The sequence below is a fragment of the Parasteatoda tepidariorum genome, chromosome 5 (genome assembly GCF_982258835.1).
Source record: "Parasteatoda tepidariorum strain Cologne lab strain chromosome 5, Ptep-v5.0, whole genome shotgun sequence".
NCBI lineage: Eukaryota > Metazoa > Arthropoda > Arachnida > Araneae > Theridiidae > Parasteatoda > Parasteatoda tepidariorum.
Window position 1 is genome coordinate 87,539,161 of NC_141759.1, and position 16,077 is coordinate 87,555,237.

Here is a 16,077-nt window from a genome sequence, read left to right on the forward strand (position 1 = left end):
AATTTTTGGTCCCTAAGCCATTTTATATGAAGTTCTAAGTAGCTAAACACCCTTCTGTTAGAAAATAAAAGTATCAGTTATTGGAGCCAAGAAAAAAAGAACGAGGGAAAAAATCTTTTCATAACTGGAAAAAATTAAGTTAAAAATTAAAAATCCTAATTTTTAATTTCATTTTAATATTTAAAGCATCACATAAACAATAGGTTACAAATTTAAATAACATCATTATGAGTTTTATATATATATATATATATTTTTTTTTCAAAATATTTTGGTGTTATGGCAAGTAATGACAAATTTCTTATTCTATCCCATATGTAACTAATAGTAGCATAAGAATAAAATAACTAGAAAACTAATTAATTTAATAAATTAAAAATTTAATGAACATTTGCATATAACATTAATTTATAAAAATATCCATTTTTTTAGTATATATATATATATATACACACACTCAATGTTATGTTACATAATTTTAATTATTAATGTAAAAATACATTATTTATTCATGATTCTAGTTTTAAGCAACTTTCTAGTTCTTCTCTTGACATCTTTTGCAGAAGTATTTTCATTCTTGATAAACACAATTCAGCAGCTTTCTTCATGTCATGCTATAAGAAAAACATTAAATGTAATAATTATAAATGATGGCATTAATAAAGTATTCAAGAATTATAAATACTTTTATCTTAAGGATCAGTACTTAAATTAACTGTAAAAAGTGCTTAATTATTAAATATTTGTGTTTGGTTAATTTTTAATTATTTTTACTTATTTTTGGTATGAAAAAATTCTAATTGTAGTATTATTTGATTTTTACAATTCATTTATTGCATCAAATTTAAATTTCGAAGATTTCAGAGGATAAAGGTCCTATATAAGCTATAACTTTCAAATGTTTTTGGAGTGGAAAAAAGTCCATGCACATTTGGAAGCAAATAGTATATAAGAAGAAAATCTGGTCTTTCGGCAGAAAATTAAAATGCAAGGAGTGTAAATGTTTCAATATAAACATCTTTGGAATTTCTTCCAAAATAAAGGTCAATTGGATCTTAACAATGTATTCAGAGCTCATTCTAGGCAGGGTAAACAGGGTGCAGCACCCTGCTGCCCTTTGAGTCAAAAGAATCCACCCTGTTGCCCCTGAAGTAAATTAGTAACATGATATAATAGACTCCATACCCTTTTTGCCCTTTCTTTCTTCAACCCTTCGTTACTTACAACTCTTTTTATTTAGTTTGTCATTGCTGTCAATACATAGATTTATATGGGAAAGGAAAAATAGCCATCACACCCCCTTGTTGCACTTGTCTTTGAAAGTTTACAGTTACTTCACTATCATTGAATCATAATTATTATTAATCATTTTAATTATTCAATCATAACTACAGACACTTAAAAACATACATTTGTTATTTTATTAATATATGCATGCATTTTAAATAAATTACTAAGCTAATTGGCTCATTAACTCGATATATATATGTTAATTTATTAATAAAAATTAGTAATTAATATGATTGCTTTGGTACTTTTAGTAAAGTTAAAAAAAATTGACAATGTTTTTAATAGAACGTGAATGTTTTTAATAGAACGTGTAAAGCCCATAGAAAGAAATTATTGCCTCTTTAGGATAATAATGCCCTTTTTTTTAAACTTTTGCACCCTGCCCTTTTTTCTGCCAAGAATGAGCTCTGGTATTAGGCTATGTTATAAACAAAAAATATTTTTAAGAGTAATGTCACTCATCTATTCAATTTTTTGGGAATTGGCATATTTTAAAATATTATTTATAATGAATGAAATATTAAATAAATTTATATTAATTACAGCCCACCTGAAAAATATGCAAGCCTTTTGTTGTTAGAATGAGAAGTTCTTTCAATCCATCGCCAACTATGTCAATGTAGCTCATAGCTAATATAGGATTGGGTAGCATTTGTTGATGAAATAAAAAATAAGAACCTTTGCCTTTTTTAGCTGATTCTGGTTTCCACTTGTATATCAAAAATAACTAGAAAATAATTTCATCTCATTTTTTACTCAAATCTACAGTTTATATTCATATAACTTACAAAGAAATTATTTTGATTTTAAATGCTTTTTTTGATTAATAAAATATTTGGAAAAGATAATTCTTCAGCCAGGAAGGAAAATTATACATGATGATTCCTGTTCATTATATATAAATCAATAAAACATTCAAAATCATTATATTAATTTAAATAAAATAAAATAAATTCTAATAATACTAAGTAAAATATTAGATTTTTTTAAACACATGATTTTTATTATTATTTTGAAATATGACATATAATTTATAATATTTCTAAATTTATTTGTGAAGTAAAAGATGTGAATACATGTTATAATTAAAAATTCATACAACACAATATAGTTATTTATTGCAATAAATTTTTAAAACTAATATTTTGAATAACTTTAAATTTTAATAAAATTTCAATTATAAATTTGAATTTCTAGGCAGAGATTATCAACTGGCAAACTCTATTTAGAGAATTGCATTTAATTCTTAGTGATGTAAAATGAATATATCATTCTATGGCAGACAAGTTTTTTTTTAATGTAAATAACTTATACTATAATTTTGTACACTATTTTTCCTAAATGCTTCTTGGTAAATCAAACAAAGTATTAGTTGCTGCTCCTCTGAATCTTTAGGCACAAACTGAGTTACCTATTAGGGAAGCAACCTGTACAAGTAAGTATTCACGAATACCTGATGTGTTATTAAACTTTGACAACCTAGGTTTAATTAAATACAAACTTCTATAACACCTTAGAATGTTATATACTACCAGAAATATAACTAGCTGCAAACATTGTGATTGCAAGTGTCGAGGTGAATGTATGGTATAATTCAGCCAGGATCAGATAGATTGCACAAAATATAAACCATATTATATAATATAGGTAACTGATTAAAGAGTGCAATAAACTAATTCTGATAAAGAAAAATATGGCACCTCAGGATTTAACCTTATGTTCACGTAAGAAAGGTAAGCGCCTGTGTGAAAAATTTATCAAGTTTCTTTTTTTGTTTTTGTACCATTCTACAAAAAAAATTTGTTCATAGGCACAAGGTTTCAACTATGCAACTTTTTATGCGACTAACATTTAACCAATTTAAAATTTCTTTAGCTCATTACTGATTAACTTAGGAAATCAAAATACCAAATTTATAAAAATGCACCCCTACCGAAATCAAAATCTGGAATTTAAAAACTCAAATACCCATAGTTATTTAAATACTTAATAGTAAGTAATCAAATGACTATTTAATAATTGGAAGATGCTTTTTAAAATAATAATCTTTTTTTTTGAGGAAATTTGTAAAGAATATTGTCTATTAATACGCTTTTTGTGCAATAATACACCCGCAACTAACAACCCAATGTTATCATTTAGTTTAAAAGAAAAATTACATCTATCAGGCACAAAAGCTTATGTAATATCAAATAAACACTTTATTTTTGTACATACTTGCCCATATGTTCCTAATAACAATTCATTGTTCCCATCCATATCAATATCTGCAATCAATGCACAGGTGACACAGTCAAATTTATTGCTATTAGGTAATTGCCATTGGGACGATATACTCAAATCACAGTTTAAGACATCCCTGTAATAATATGCAAAAAATTAATCTATCATAAATTACATTACAGAATGTTAGGGTGAAAACAGACAGTACGCTTTACAATAATTGTTACCCACATAGATACAGAAATAACAGCAATATTGGTGCTAATTAAGATAAATAAATATTTAGATTATGAATAAATCTTCATAATATAAAATTGGTTACTTTTATTAATTTATATCTTTAAATCGGAAAACTTTGATTTCAAACTAAATTAGATTACAAACGACATAAAAAAAAATTTGCTTAAATACCTGTAAACAACAGATACTTCTAGAGTGTTCCCAACAACTAAATTTATCTTTCCTTTCTCATCAATTGCATCTATAACAGAAAAAAAAAATTTATTAATGAATATTAAAATACTGGATGTTTTGTTATCACCTCTATTAAAATATTATTTTAGACATTAGGGATTGTAAATTAATATTTAATAGAGAAGTAAATAAATAAAAATTCTATCAGAAACTAAAGAATCATTACAGAGAAAAGTGGAACTGAAAACTTTAAAACTTGTTTGATTGCCAGATGATAATTAGAAACACATTAGGTAAACAGGTTTTGATATTTTCATCCTGCATTTCGAAGTAGTAATTTAACAGATTTCTATAGTGCTGTTGTTTCCTCCTTGCTTTTGTGACTGCTAATGTGATTTTGGAAAGTGTTTATGGAACGTCCTTATATAATTCACATGTGGACATAATTGTTTTTCTTTTTATTAACTTATAGAATATTATTAACATATCAAAACCAGTACTACATTAAAAACATGAATATTACATATTCAAAAACTAGCTGTATCTGGAAATTATAATTATTGAAGAGAGAATACTTCATTATTGACATTTTCTAAACATACAAATAATACTCTAGGAATAAAGTTGTTAAAAATAGATATCTACTATACTAATTAAAAGAAAATACAGTAGATTTTTGACACATTGCATTGGTCATAAAAAAAAATAAAAATGACATAATTAAAGTAATAAAATAACAAAGATGAAAATAACATCTGCTTTTTCAATGCTATAACCCAAATTGGATTCAATTGAATTGTGTGAAAGTGGTTGCTTTTCAACTTTGCATTATGATTCATATTTTTGTGGTATGAAAACTGAGAAATGCATGCAAATCATAGTATTAAAAAATTTCTTAAAAATTTATTTTATCAACAAAATTCAAATATTCAATATTTATAGCTTTATTTCTTTGATAAATTTAAGTAACAACCTGAATGGGCAGAAGCTAGGCGATTTTTCAATCCTGAATCTTTAAAGAGCTTAACAGATGAAATAGGGCCATCATGCTGAATTTTCCAGGAAGACACAATATGTATATCTAAAACAAATGTTTTAAATAAAGCGAAATAAGAATCAAATATTTAATATTTTTGTAAACATCAGAAAATCACTTATTTAAAAATAAACCTTAATTTAGATTCAATTCATAAACTATAACTATGCAGTGTGCAAAAGAAAACAACTTAATAACGTTTGATCTAATGATCGGATTTTTAAGTACAAAGACAAAATTTTAATAGTTCAAAGGCCTCACCTTGAATTTGCTATGAGCAGATAATATTTAGTTAACAAAATCAGACACTAAATCATACTTCCTTTGAGAAAACACACATTTACTTCGATAGATTCGAATGCTTGACCTTCAAAATATGGAGCATAGTCCAATCTGGAAAATATAGTCCCAATAGTTTAGGTAGAAGAGCGGTCAAAAGTTTGGCTGCTTAATGTTAATTTTCTCTTCTTTTTTTTTTAAATTCTGCGATATCTCAGACACTAATTAAGAGAGTCAGAAAGTTTTGCACAGAGCTATAAAACCAGCTTATTCAAATATGGTTCCATATAATACAAAAACTATTAATTTTGAGTGCTAAAATCCAAAAATTGAAGGAATTGTGAGAAAAAGAAATTTAAAAATCCAAATTCTTTGAGGTAACAAAATACACAAAAAATTAGATTAACATTGAGAGGTTCATACTTTTGATTCCTCTCCTGACTAAATTATGGGGGTCAAATTTCCCACATTCTGAGGGTCAAGAATCCAAATTCATCAAAAAAAAATTTATGCTTATTCATAAAAATTAAGCTTTTGTGTTTTGTAACCTATACTGCCTGCATTAATTAAATAATATACTCAACGACCACCATGAGAAAAACCAATATAATAGACATGTTAATATGTTAGCTACAGAAACTGGTTATTTCCATATATTTTACGTGTGGCAATAAAATATATAACTGAAAAATTAAGATAAAATAAAGTTGCCTTACGTTTTATACTATAGATAACCTTTTTTCTCCTTTTTTAATTTTTTAAACTCTATTAAACTCTACTGTTTTAACTCTACTTTTTAAACTCTACTGTATTAATAGCACTCTTTGTGTGAATTAATGAAAATAAAACTATTTAAATACTCATGATACATGCTAAACTGATCCAAAATTTTAATTAAAGAAATATATTTCACACATTTCAATAAAATTCAAACTTGGGCGAACTTTTCTAATCTTAACTTATATTTAGAATGCTAAATGCAAATCATTTTAAAATTATAATTATAAATCTGAATTGCTTAAATTATCTTTACTGCAAATTTGTTGATTTCACTCAAAAATTGATTCAAAATATTGTCACTGCATTTGCATAGTGATTCAAAATGGAAAAATATGTATACCTGGAGAATGTATTCGTGTAATATGTAGTCACGACCACTTTTTTTTTATCAAACTCTATTTCATAGTTTTTTTTCTCTAATAAAATGTTAAAGATGCAAACTGGTTTTAGAAAATGTTTATATTGTCTGTTTCATAAAATATCTACTTTTAAGTTATAGATTTCCATATATGGAACAACCCCAGTTTTTTTTTAGTTTTTTTGGATATTACAAAGCTAAAATACAAATCAAAGAGGACCTAGATTTCATGCAAATATTAGGAACAAATTCGGTTAAAGAAACTATCACAGTTCCATATTTATGCAATATTTATTACCCATAATAATATGCATTCACGTAATATGCATTCTCAACCACTTTTTTGTTGTCAAACAACTTAACTCAATTTCATAGTTTCCTTTTTTTAAGCTTTGAGTGCAATTATTAGTTCCGAATTAAATTTTAGAGATACAAACTTAATTTATAAAATGTCTATATTTTTTGTTTCATAAAATATCTATCTCTTAAGTTATATATTTCAATATATGGACCAATCGACAGGTTTTTTTTATAGATATTTTAAAGATAAAATAAAAATCAAATTAGACTTAGATTTCACGCAAATACCTGGAACAAATTCAATTAAAGAAACTATAACAGTTCCATCTTTACATCCCAAAGCTGTTATTCTTGAATCATCAGATGCTATAAAATCCATCCACATTACCCTAAAAAAAGTTTAAGCATATATTTTTGTTGGTAGATATTACAAAGTGGTGTAAGAATCAAATATACAAGAATACAAAAAATATCTTGCCTAACTCAAATGTTGAATAACCTTAATGTTAAAAATATAGCTTAAAGTATTATGCACAAAAGTTATTTATTCATAATAACATAAAAGTTTTTAATCCTATCATAAAAGTTATTAATTTCATAAAAATAAAAATATTGCACTTGCTCTATTGTACTTCAGTGAATTTTATATTTTACAATGAAATTACATATCCTAATCTATTCTTTATGATACAAAAAATAAGAAAGTTGTTTTTTTTTCCAAGATCATATAATATGGGAACTAACTTCTTGTTTTATTTAGAGTGTATAAAAATTTGTAGGAAAACAAATACATTTAACAATGTTTTTAAAGACTAACAACTTAGAAAAGTTTACTAAAATTCATCTTCAATTTTTCCTTTGGGAGGAAGGAAATATTTAGACTTAACTTATTTCATTTAATAAAATTCATTTAATTAAGGAAGCAAAGAATATCTATTTAAAAAAAAATAGTCAAATAAAACAAATTTTAAAATTAGTACCAATATTTTTTGAAAATTTTAAATAAATTAATATTGATTAAGCCAAAATAAATTAAAACTCAAATATTTAAAAGTATACTGCATTTTTGTTCAAAATTCTTGCATGAACTGATGTTGTAATCCGTTAACATAAGAATAAATAAAACTCAAATGCATAACATTTTTTAATAACCAATAAATATAAATTTTTATTATTTTTTGAACAATCAAATCCGCTGGTACTACATTAAAAGCTGCCTGATATGACAGACTGTAGTATCAACTCACTGAAACATACTATTCAAATGTAGTAAACATTCAACAGATTTTTTTAAAAATAACTTATACTTTAAGGTACAAAATTTCTTTAAATTTAAACTAACATTTTTTGGAAATCAATTCTAGAAACTATTGGTTTAAAATTAGTACTAAGAAAATGGCCATATGAATATTAAAACTTACAGACTAGGCAGATCTTCAAACTCTGGGAAACAAGTATTGCTAGGTTCCTCAGAATATGTCTGACGAGTTTTATCCTATACAAAATCAAATACAGATTTTAAAAACAGTATTAGTAAATAGTTAAGTTTAGTAAAAAAAAGATATGCCCAATGTACAAATACTTACAATGTTGGAAGACATTCTGAAAGATTTGATGTAAACGTGGTATATATTGTAAAAACCCTGACTATTCGGAATTTAACCGATCAGTAAGCAGTATTTCAAAGTATTATTATTTACCATGTTTGAGGTTACCCCCTCGAACCATTAAGAATGGGTCCTAGAACATGAAGATCCGACCATTTGATCAAAAGAAATTCAGGGTGGTCTGCTTTTTTTCGCTTTTCATTTTGGCGCACTGTACATCAGGGTGCGTAGCCAAATCATTCAACAAAAAATAAGCACTTTTCAAGCACTCAAAAAATATTTTTAAGCACTTTAAAAAAGTATCATAATTAGGCAAGTTGGAAAGTTTCTGACAATTGATGGTTTTATATTGTTTTAACCGACATGTCACAAAAAAAAACTTTTGTCCTTGTTTTTGACAAGTGTCAAAAATCATGAAATTTTGAATCATGTAAAACGAATTTCATACGGTACGAACTGACAATACGCCGCAATAGATTGAGATTGAATTTATTGTGAAGAGGTAGAATAGAACAATGTGAACTGTGTCTTTTTGCATAATTCGTAGCTAAAATCAACATGGTAAAGGAAAAAATATCATTTTGAAAAAGGGAAAATTAAGCACTTTTGAAAAACACCCATTGAAAAAAGCACCTTTAAGGGCTTTTAAAAAACAAAAATCGAAAATAAGCATCGTGATGAACATTTTAAAAACGTCACGCACCCTGTACATGAAGTATAAGTGTTTTAAGCAATGTTAACTACATATGCTAACAAAATGTAAATAATGTTATTGATTTAAGCAGCAAAAATTACCAATAGAAATTTAAAAAATTTATCAAAAACTTTTAATTCATTCTTACCTCTCGATAAAGATGGATTTTACAATCACTCCCACTTAAAAGCCATACCATTTCTTTCGATTGATTTACAGATAATCTAGGTAGAAATAAAGGATTTGAATTATGAGAAAATATAATCATTTATAACATCTATTACTAAATCAATAACTTTTTAAAGTTTTTCAGTAGCAGCAAATCAAAATATAAACAAAAATGCTTTTACAAACATATTTTTGTTTAAATTTCTACATCATATCAAAATTTAGTTTTGAGAAATGCTCTTATAAGATTTTACTCTTAGGTACAGGAAAAAAATGTAAGATGTATGTTTGATTTTGCAATGTTTGAATGACATCAGAAAACTTTTTTAAATTTCAATTTAAAAAAAAAACTGTGATTATTTTATATGATTATAAAAAATCTGTCTATTAAACATGATTAAAAATGTATTTTCAAATCTAATTTTTTAAAAAATTTTTAACAGGCCATAAATTAAATGGGTAATCTGAAAGAAGCAATTTAGAGGTGTCCCAATCCTCTCAGCATTTTCATCAACTTATAATTGCTTTGTTGCTAATTTTTTAATAGTAGTAAACAAAACTAAAAACTTTTTTCAAATTTTAAAACATAGTGGTAAAAAACACTTTTACAAATTATTTTATTCAAAAACACTTTGACCAATTACTTCATTCTAAAACACCTTACCTATCAAATTTTTAGAAATAAATCTGCTGAGGTTGTCTTTAATGAAATTGTTAAGTTGTAAGATTTGCTTACTTTTTAAAATCATATCTGCGTACGAGATCATCAAGAATAAATTTTAAATTGTCCTTGACACTCGAGTTAATATTGGAAGTGACAAAAAGATTTAAAAATTTTCAAACACTTTTAAATTTAAAATTCTGCTAATTATACAATTATGTAAAAATATTTTGAAAGCTTTCTGTATATTAAAAAAAATGTTTTGCTTATGCTTAATAAAAAAAAAAAAACAGTTTAAAAAATTAAAAAAAACATTCATTTAAATTAAAACTGCTTAAAAAATATAAATGTAGTAATTAATTTAGTTTTAGCGTATTTATAAAATTAAATAAAAATTTTTTTCCATAATGTAGACATGCTGGTAAAATCAGTCACTTAATAAAATGAAATATCCTTAAAACTAATGAAAATTTACTAAGCCACTGTATTTCAAATATTTTTTAGAAAAAAATGCGTCTTAATATCTCTTCTCTTTTTAAAAAATTATTTTGATAATGAAACAGGAAAAATGGCTTATTTCATGGTAATACTTCCAGCATTTGTTTTCTAAATTATGGTTAAAATTTCTGGATTTCAAATTTGAAAAATAGGAAACACACTCAGCTGCTGTCTAAAAAATATACTCTTTTTTTGGGCTATTTTTATTTTGCTTAACACAATATACAACTAACATAGTAAAAAATAAACATAAATTATTTGTACAAATGTATACCTTAATCATTAGCTTGTTTCTTTTTTGTCTATCATGTATGATGCTCAGCAAAAAAATGTTCTCAAAATTACTATGTTTTGATACAATGTCTAATCTGTTTTCATTAAACTTTTTGAAGAAAATAATTTTTAAATAGTTTAAAAATACATATTTTCGAATTGGGAGTAATTTATATAACTTAATTATTCTTAGGCAATAAAAATGTTTTAAATCTAATAAATAGAAGTGAAGCAAATAAGCTTTCAAACTCATCTTTTTGAAACATTTCAATAAAAAAAAAACATTTAAAAAAATAAAATATGTGTACTACATACTAATGATAATAATAAACAAAGTAATTTTACTGACAGCATATAAAATAGACATGCAATAATTGTAGTTCATAAAATAATAAACAGTAAAATAATAAACAGTAAAATAATTATTCTTACTCAGTATGCGTTAAATGAAATGGAATAAAATCAAGGCAAATACTTAGGCATCCCTCTGAAAAAAGATATTTTCTTCTTAGAAATAAATAAAAGTAGAACCAATGAGAGAGAAAATAAAAAAAAGATGAACACATTTTTTACATCACAAACTTCTTTTATATAATTAATAAATTTTTAAAATTACACACTTTTACTGCAAAATTAAATTATATGAAATATTTTTTTTCACTTTAATTAATGTCTAATTACACAAATATGTGATCAGACATTGATTTTTTTAAATAAGTAAAATACATGTTTTTTTTAAGGAAAAAACAGCAAATTCTCAATAAAGATAATTGATATATGTAAGTTCATAATTGCCATTCATATCTATATTTTTTTATTTTGTACAAAATTGTTAATAGCTACTGAAACTAAATTTAATTTTCTTTTAGATGAAAATTAAGAAGAAAAAACATAAGTTATTACTTTCCTGTAAAAGAATCAATGGATCAATCGGTACATCATGTAAGAGAAGTTGTTTTCAATTGAAGCAAACGAAAAAAAAATCTGAATGGTACTTATGAAGTTTTACAATTGAACAACTTATACAAAAAAGATTTTTAAAAAATATGATTCAAAAAAAATTCCACATCAAAACCTTGACACTTATCATACTTTAATTAGTTACAACTTGTACAAATAATATAATATTTAATAAGAAAGAAAATCAATATAATTCAATAGCTTAATAGTACAAACAATTATTTCACCTAAACTAAAGAGAAAACAACTCAACTCTTCTAGTTCATTTTTGACAAAAAAATCTTATATTTAATTTTTTTTAAATTTTATAGAAATAAAAGAAATACTTAAAAAGGATAAAGCAAACAAAATATAATGCTGCAAGTTCCAATTTTGTTTTTAAAACACTATTTCACTAAATTTCAATTATTTTTTCATTCTTTTTTTATAAAAGTTTAAAATAAATAGAAATGTTTCCAATGACATCAATAAATAATCATAATCACATATTTGTATGCTAAAAATTTGAATTATTATTATTTAGAAATCAAAATACCTACGAGCAATATTGTCTAAATCACATTCGTTGCTAGGCTCCCAGTCAGAATATATATTAAAATATTGGCTTTGCTTCCCTCCATTATCTAGCTAAAAAACAAAATTTTATAAGTATTTAGAGTTCACAAAAATTAAATTATTCATTTCTAAATGTTTGAAATAAAATAAAGATGATAAGGAATCTGTAATTACAATTATTTACCAATAAATCACTCAACAATTTCATTTTTATAAATTCAATAGAACTGATATAATTTTCAAAAAAGAAGAATTCATTCACTAGCATGCTTATTGAAATGGATAATGAATCTTTTTAGGCTGTGACAAAGTATTTGTGCCAAACTATTGAACGGAAAATAAGTAAGTTATATTTTAGTAACAACAGTTCTCAACAACAGCAAATCACAAAATATAAGCAAAAATAAATAAAACAAAATTAATAATAAAAACAAATTTAATATGTACATAAATTTATAAATTCATTTAATATTATAAAGTTTACTGAACACTAAATATAGAACTAAATAAATAATTAAAAAAAAGGACAAAACTAAAAATTAGGAAACGTGGTTTGTTTTTCTAATTTGTAGGTATTCTTACTTTAGTAAAGGTAATGCCAACAACAAAATCATGAATATGGCATGCCTGATTAAAAGCATCAATTGATATAATTTCAGCACGACCTAAAAATTAAAGATGATTCATTAACAATCAGACAGATTAATTCAGCTAGTAGAATATTTTTATAATATTCAGAAAAATGAATTTTTTTTTTTGGTGCCCTTTTTTATCTCATACAAATGTTTCTAAATATATTTCAAAAGATAAAATATTTTTTTTTTATTAATTCATAAAAGATATCATTTGGCCATATCAAAATATAAAAAGATATTAAGAGTAAGCATATAAAAAATATACAATATTAGAATATTATTTTTTATTCTATAAAGATAAAAAGTGAAATAAAAACAAATATACAAAAGAATTCCAAAATATTGGCATAGAATAGGAGTTAGAAATGATATATATATATCCGAATCCAGTAATTAAAAAAAAAAAAATTTATATACATATTTTTTTTAAATACTGCATTTTTTTATAATTCATACAATAATTTATGACTGGCAGTAAATTTGAAATACATTTAAAATTAAAATGCTGCAGCTTCTTTGATAATTCTGTAAGAAAACTTAGTTATTAAAAAAAAAAATTATGTTCAGAATAAAGCTTATACATGGAAATACTTTTATTGCATAATATATTAGTTAATATATTGGTAAAATAATATTGTTAACAGTGCCAGATAGAAAATTATAATCTCTGTTAACATTAAAAAAGAAACTATTTATACAGCTTTATAACTACAGCTTGCAGTATACTAGCTAAAATTATTTTAGAAATGTCTCATTCAGTTAGCAGTGGATAACATAGAAATAAACAACTAACAAAACTTTTAATTAAATATTTTATAAATTTGGGAATTTGAAACAATGTGTACAGATTGAAAATAAGAATTTTTACTTGGTATATACGTGAATTGAACTTCCCGAGTTGAAAATATCACACTTTGCTTGCTTTTTGTATATTCAATACAGTAGACTTTCCTTTTAGATGATGCCACTAAGACTTTATGGGAACTTTCACCAGCAAATAATGAGGTCAAACCATAAATACTACTTTGATGAGGAATACCATAAAAATGTGCTTCAATCATAGACACCATCTCATACTGCAAAATAAAGATTATTAAAAATTTCAAGGAAACAAAATTAACTTTGTTTTAAATATTTTTTGAAAAAGAAAAATATTTCAATTTTAAAAAATACAACTGCCTACTTTGAAAAATATTATACTTCTAAAATAAAACCTAGTGAAAGAACATGCTTCAACAAAACTTCAGACATAAACACACATCATTAACAGTTCCATTGCTTTATTCTACATTATTCACAGGTAAATTTTAATATTTCTGTTTTTATCGACATGAAAATACAAACAAAAGAGTTTAAATTATTTTTTATGCATTCTGTATCCCTTTAGCTACAATATTCAAAAAAAAAAAATATCAATTGCACAAATTTTTATTTTAAACCACTGGTAGTTCTGCTTGTTCAAAGTTGCATTTTAACAGGCAGTTTCCTCAGCATAGCAAAACCAGTTTTACCATGTTTAATATAATTTTTTGAACTAAGATTTATAATTAATTTATCAACTAATGAAGAATATCACACCTTTATAATAACAACATTAAGAAAGAGCTTAATTCTTACAAGAATCACTATCCTGGATTTTAAAAACAAGCGAGTATAAATTGCATGTTTAAATTATACTCGCATAATTAAATTGCCGACTAATGAAGAATATCACACCTTTATAACAACAACATTAAGAAAGAACTTAGTTCTTACAATAATCACTATCCTGGATTTTAAAAACATGAGAGTATGACTCGCGATATTAGATAATAAAATCAAGTGAATATGAATCGCAAAGTTAGATTAAAAAATGTGAAAAAACTAATCGTGATATTGGATTTTTAAAGAGTGCAAATATGAATTGCAATGTATGATCAATCTTTAAATCACATGAATACAAATGGTGATGCGTGATTTTTAAATCACACAAATATGAATCTCATTGTGTAACTTTTAAAGCGTGCAATTATGATAAATGATGTTTAATATTAAAATTCCATGAATATGAATCGTTACATTAGCAGATTTTGACACAGTTTCAAATATTTAAAATGGCTACAGTCTGCCGAACAGACAGAATCAAATATGCGGTTTTATGCCAATTAATTGGCTGAAGAATCACGTGTATGTAAACATTTCGTTAACGGAATTTATTGAAATGTTTCCGAATTGGAATTTTAGATTGAGGAACTCTGTAAAAATTTCGTTTGATTATGAGTTTTTGATTCATGGAAGTTCTCGAACCAATGGTCTTTGGACCCGAGAAATTCAGGAGCAACACGGGGAGATTTCCGTATCGTGATCTGTGGCGGAATAATCGTCAAGTCCAGAGAAACTAAAAAAAAAACACCACAGAAAAGACTAATTCGAAAGGTATAACTCGTAGCCACCCCCGGGCAAACATCTACATGTTTTTTCTCTTAAAAATTTGCAAGTTTAAAATCTATTTGGCATCTTGGCGATTGTAGTTGGTGAGACAGATCACGATACGGAATTACAAATCACAAGCCCTGCTTTCAATTTTCAGATCCGGAACAATGATACGAAAAACCCAAAATACTATCACACTTGAATATTACTTTAGAAAAGTCAAAATAGAATTTTGAAATACAAATATGAATGAACATACATTTACTGTCAATACAAAACTCGTAAAATATCCTTGAAGAATCAGTTTCCGAAATATTTCTTTTAATAAATTAATATCTTCTAGAAAGGAATTTAGTGTCTATGTCATTCTTCAAGTACCCAATTCACTTTTAATACTGAATAAAAACTATAGTACTTCCAGCAAATTCAAGTCTGAATTCAAACTTCCATGAAATAAAATTTATGAACTTTAATCAGTTTCAACTTTATTTATTGCAAATAATTATAATTATTAATAGTTACCTCCCGAAGATACAATCAGTCAATGGATCATGTATTTGGAATCAAAAAACTATAAATTTCACGCTTTGTTTACCTTCCTTTTCTTAGAGTTCAAGCGTTTGTCTACAATTTTTTTAAAAAAAATTATTAGAAGTCATAAAGAGTATTAATACATTTTAAAAAAGTTTTTAAATAATTAAATATGTTTTATGAAGTGAAATAAATTATATTGTATTTAAACACTAACAAAATAAAATATTTTCATACTTAAAATGGCACTACATAATTTTTAGTCTTGTTTTGGTTTTTGTTTGTATTCGAGTATCCAGTGTCCGGTGTCAAGTTGGCGGTATCGTATGAAATCCGAAACTTGATTTAAAGCTTTGTTGAACTTGCAACATATACTGTTATCTGATTTTTATAATTTCTTATT

At 25.0% G+C, this 16,077-nt stretch overlaps 1 protein-coding gene across 4 annotated transcripts; it reads right to left on the reverse strand.

The window, feature by feature from the left end:
• Positions 1-359: 359 nt before the first annotated feature.
• Positions 360-16,050, reverse strand: LOC107453643 (KICSTOR complex protein kaptin). Of its 4 annotated transcripts, XM_016070534.4 has the most exons (14): positions 15,912-16,050; positions 15,666-15,767; positions 13,600-13,807; positions 12,679-12,761; positions 12,081-12,168; positions 11,014-11,068; positions 9,130-9,205; positions 8,102-8,175; positions 6,969-7,069; positions 4,901-5,008; positions 3,925-3,994; positions 3,508-3,649; positions 1,841-2,017; positions 360-614 (listed from the first exon to the last, which is right to left on the reverse strand). In XM_016070534.4, exons 3-14 carry the CDS (start codon positions 13,799-13,801, stop codon positions 510-512), a joined length of 1,281 nt encoding a protein of 426 aa, XP_015926020.1. In that variant the 5' UTR covers positions 13,802-13,807; positions 15,666-15,767; positions 15,912-16,050; the 3' UTR covers positions 360-509. The 4 variants fall into 4 exon arrangements, with proteins under 4 accessions (XP_015926020.1, XP_087020582.1, XP_015926023.1 ...); XM_087164456.1 differs by lacking the exon at positions 1,841-2,017; XM_016070537.3 differs by lacking the exon at positions 15,666-15,767 and having other exon boundaries at positions 15,912-16,049.
• Positions 16,051-16,077: the final 27 nt, after the last annotated feature.

Bases quoted from the DNA above. Each gene is read 5' to 3' on its own strand.
- LOC107453643 (XM_016070534.4), bottom strand. From the start codon at position 13,801: ATGGTGTCTATGATTGAAGCACATTTTTATGGTATTCCTCATCAAAGT. The intron at 12,762-13,599 runs GTAAAAATTCTT...TTTAATTTTTAG, and splicing joins TCAATTCACGTATATACCAA to GTCGTGCTGAAATTATATCA. The intron at 9,206-11,013 runs GTAAGAATAATT...ATTTCTACCTAG, and splicing joins TTTCATTTAACGCATACTGA to ATTATCTGTAAATCAATCGA.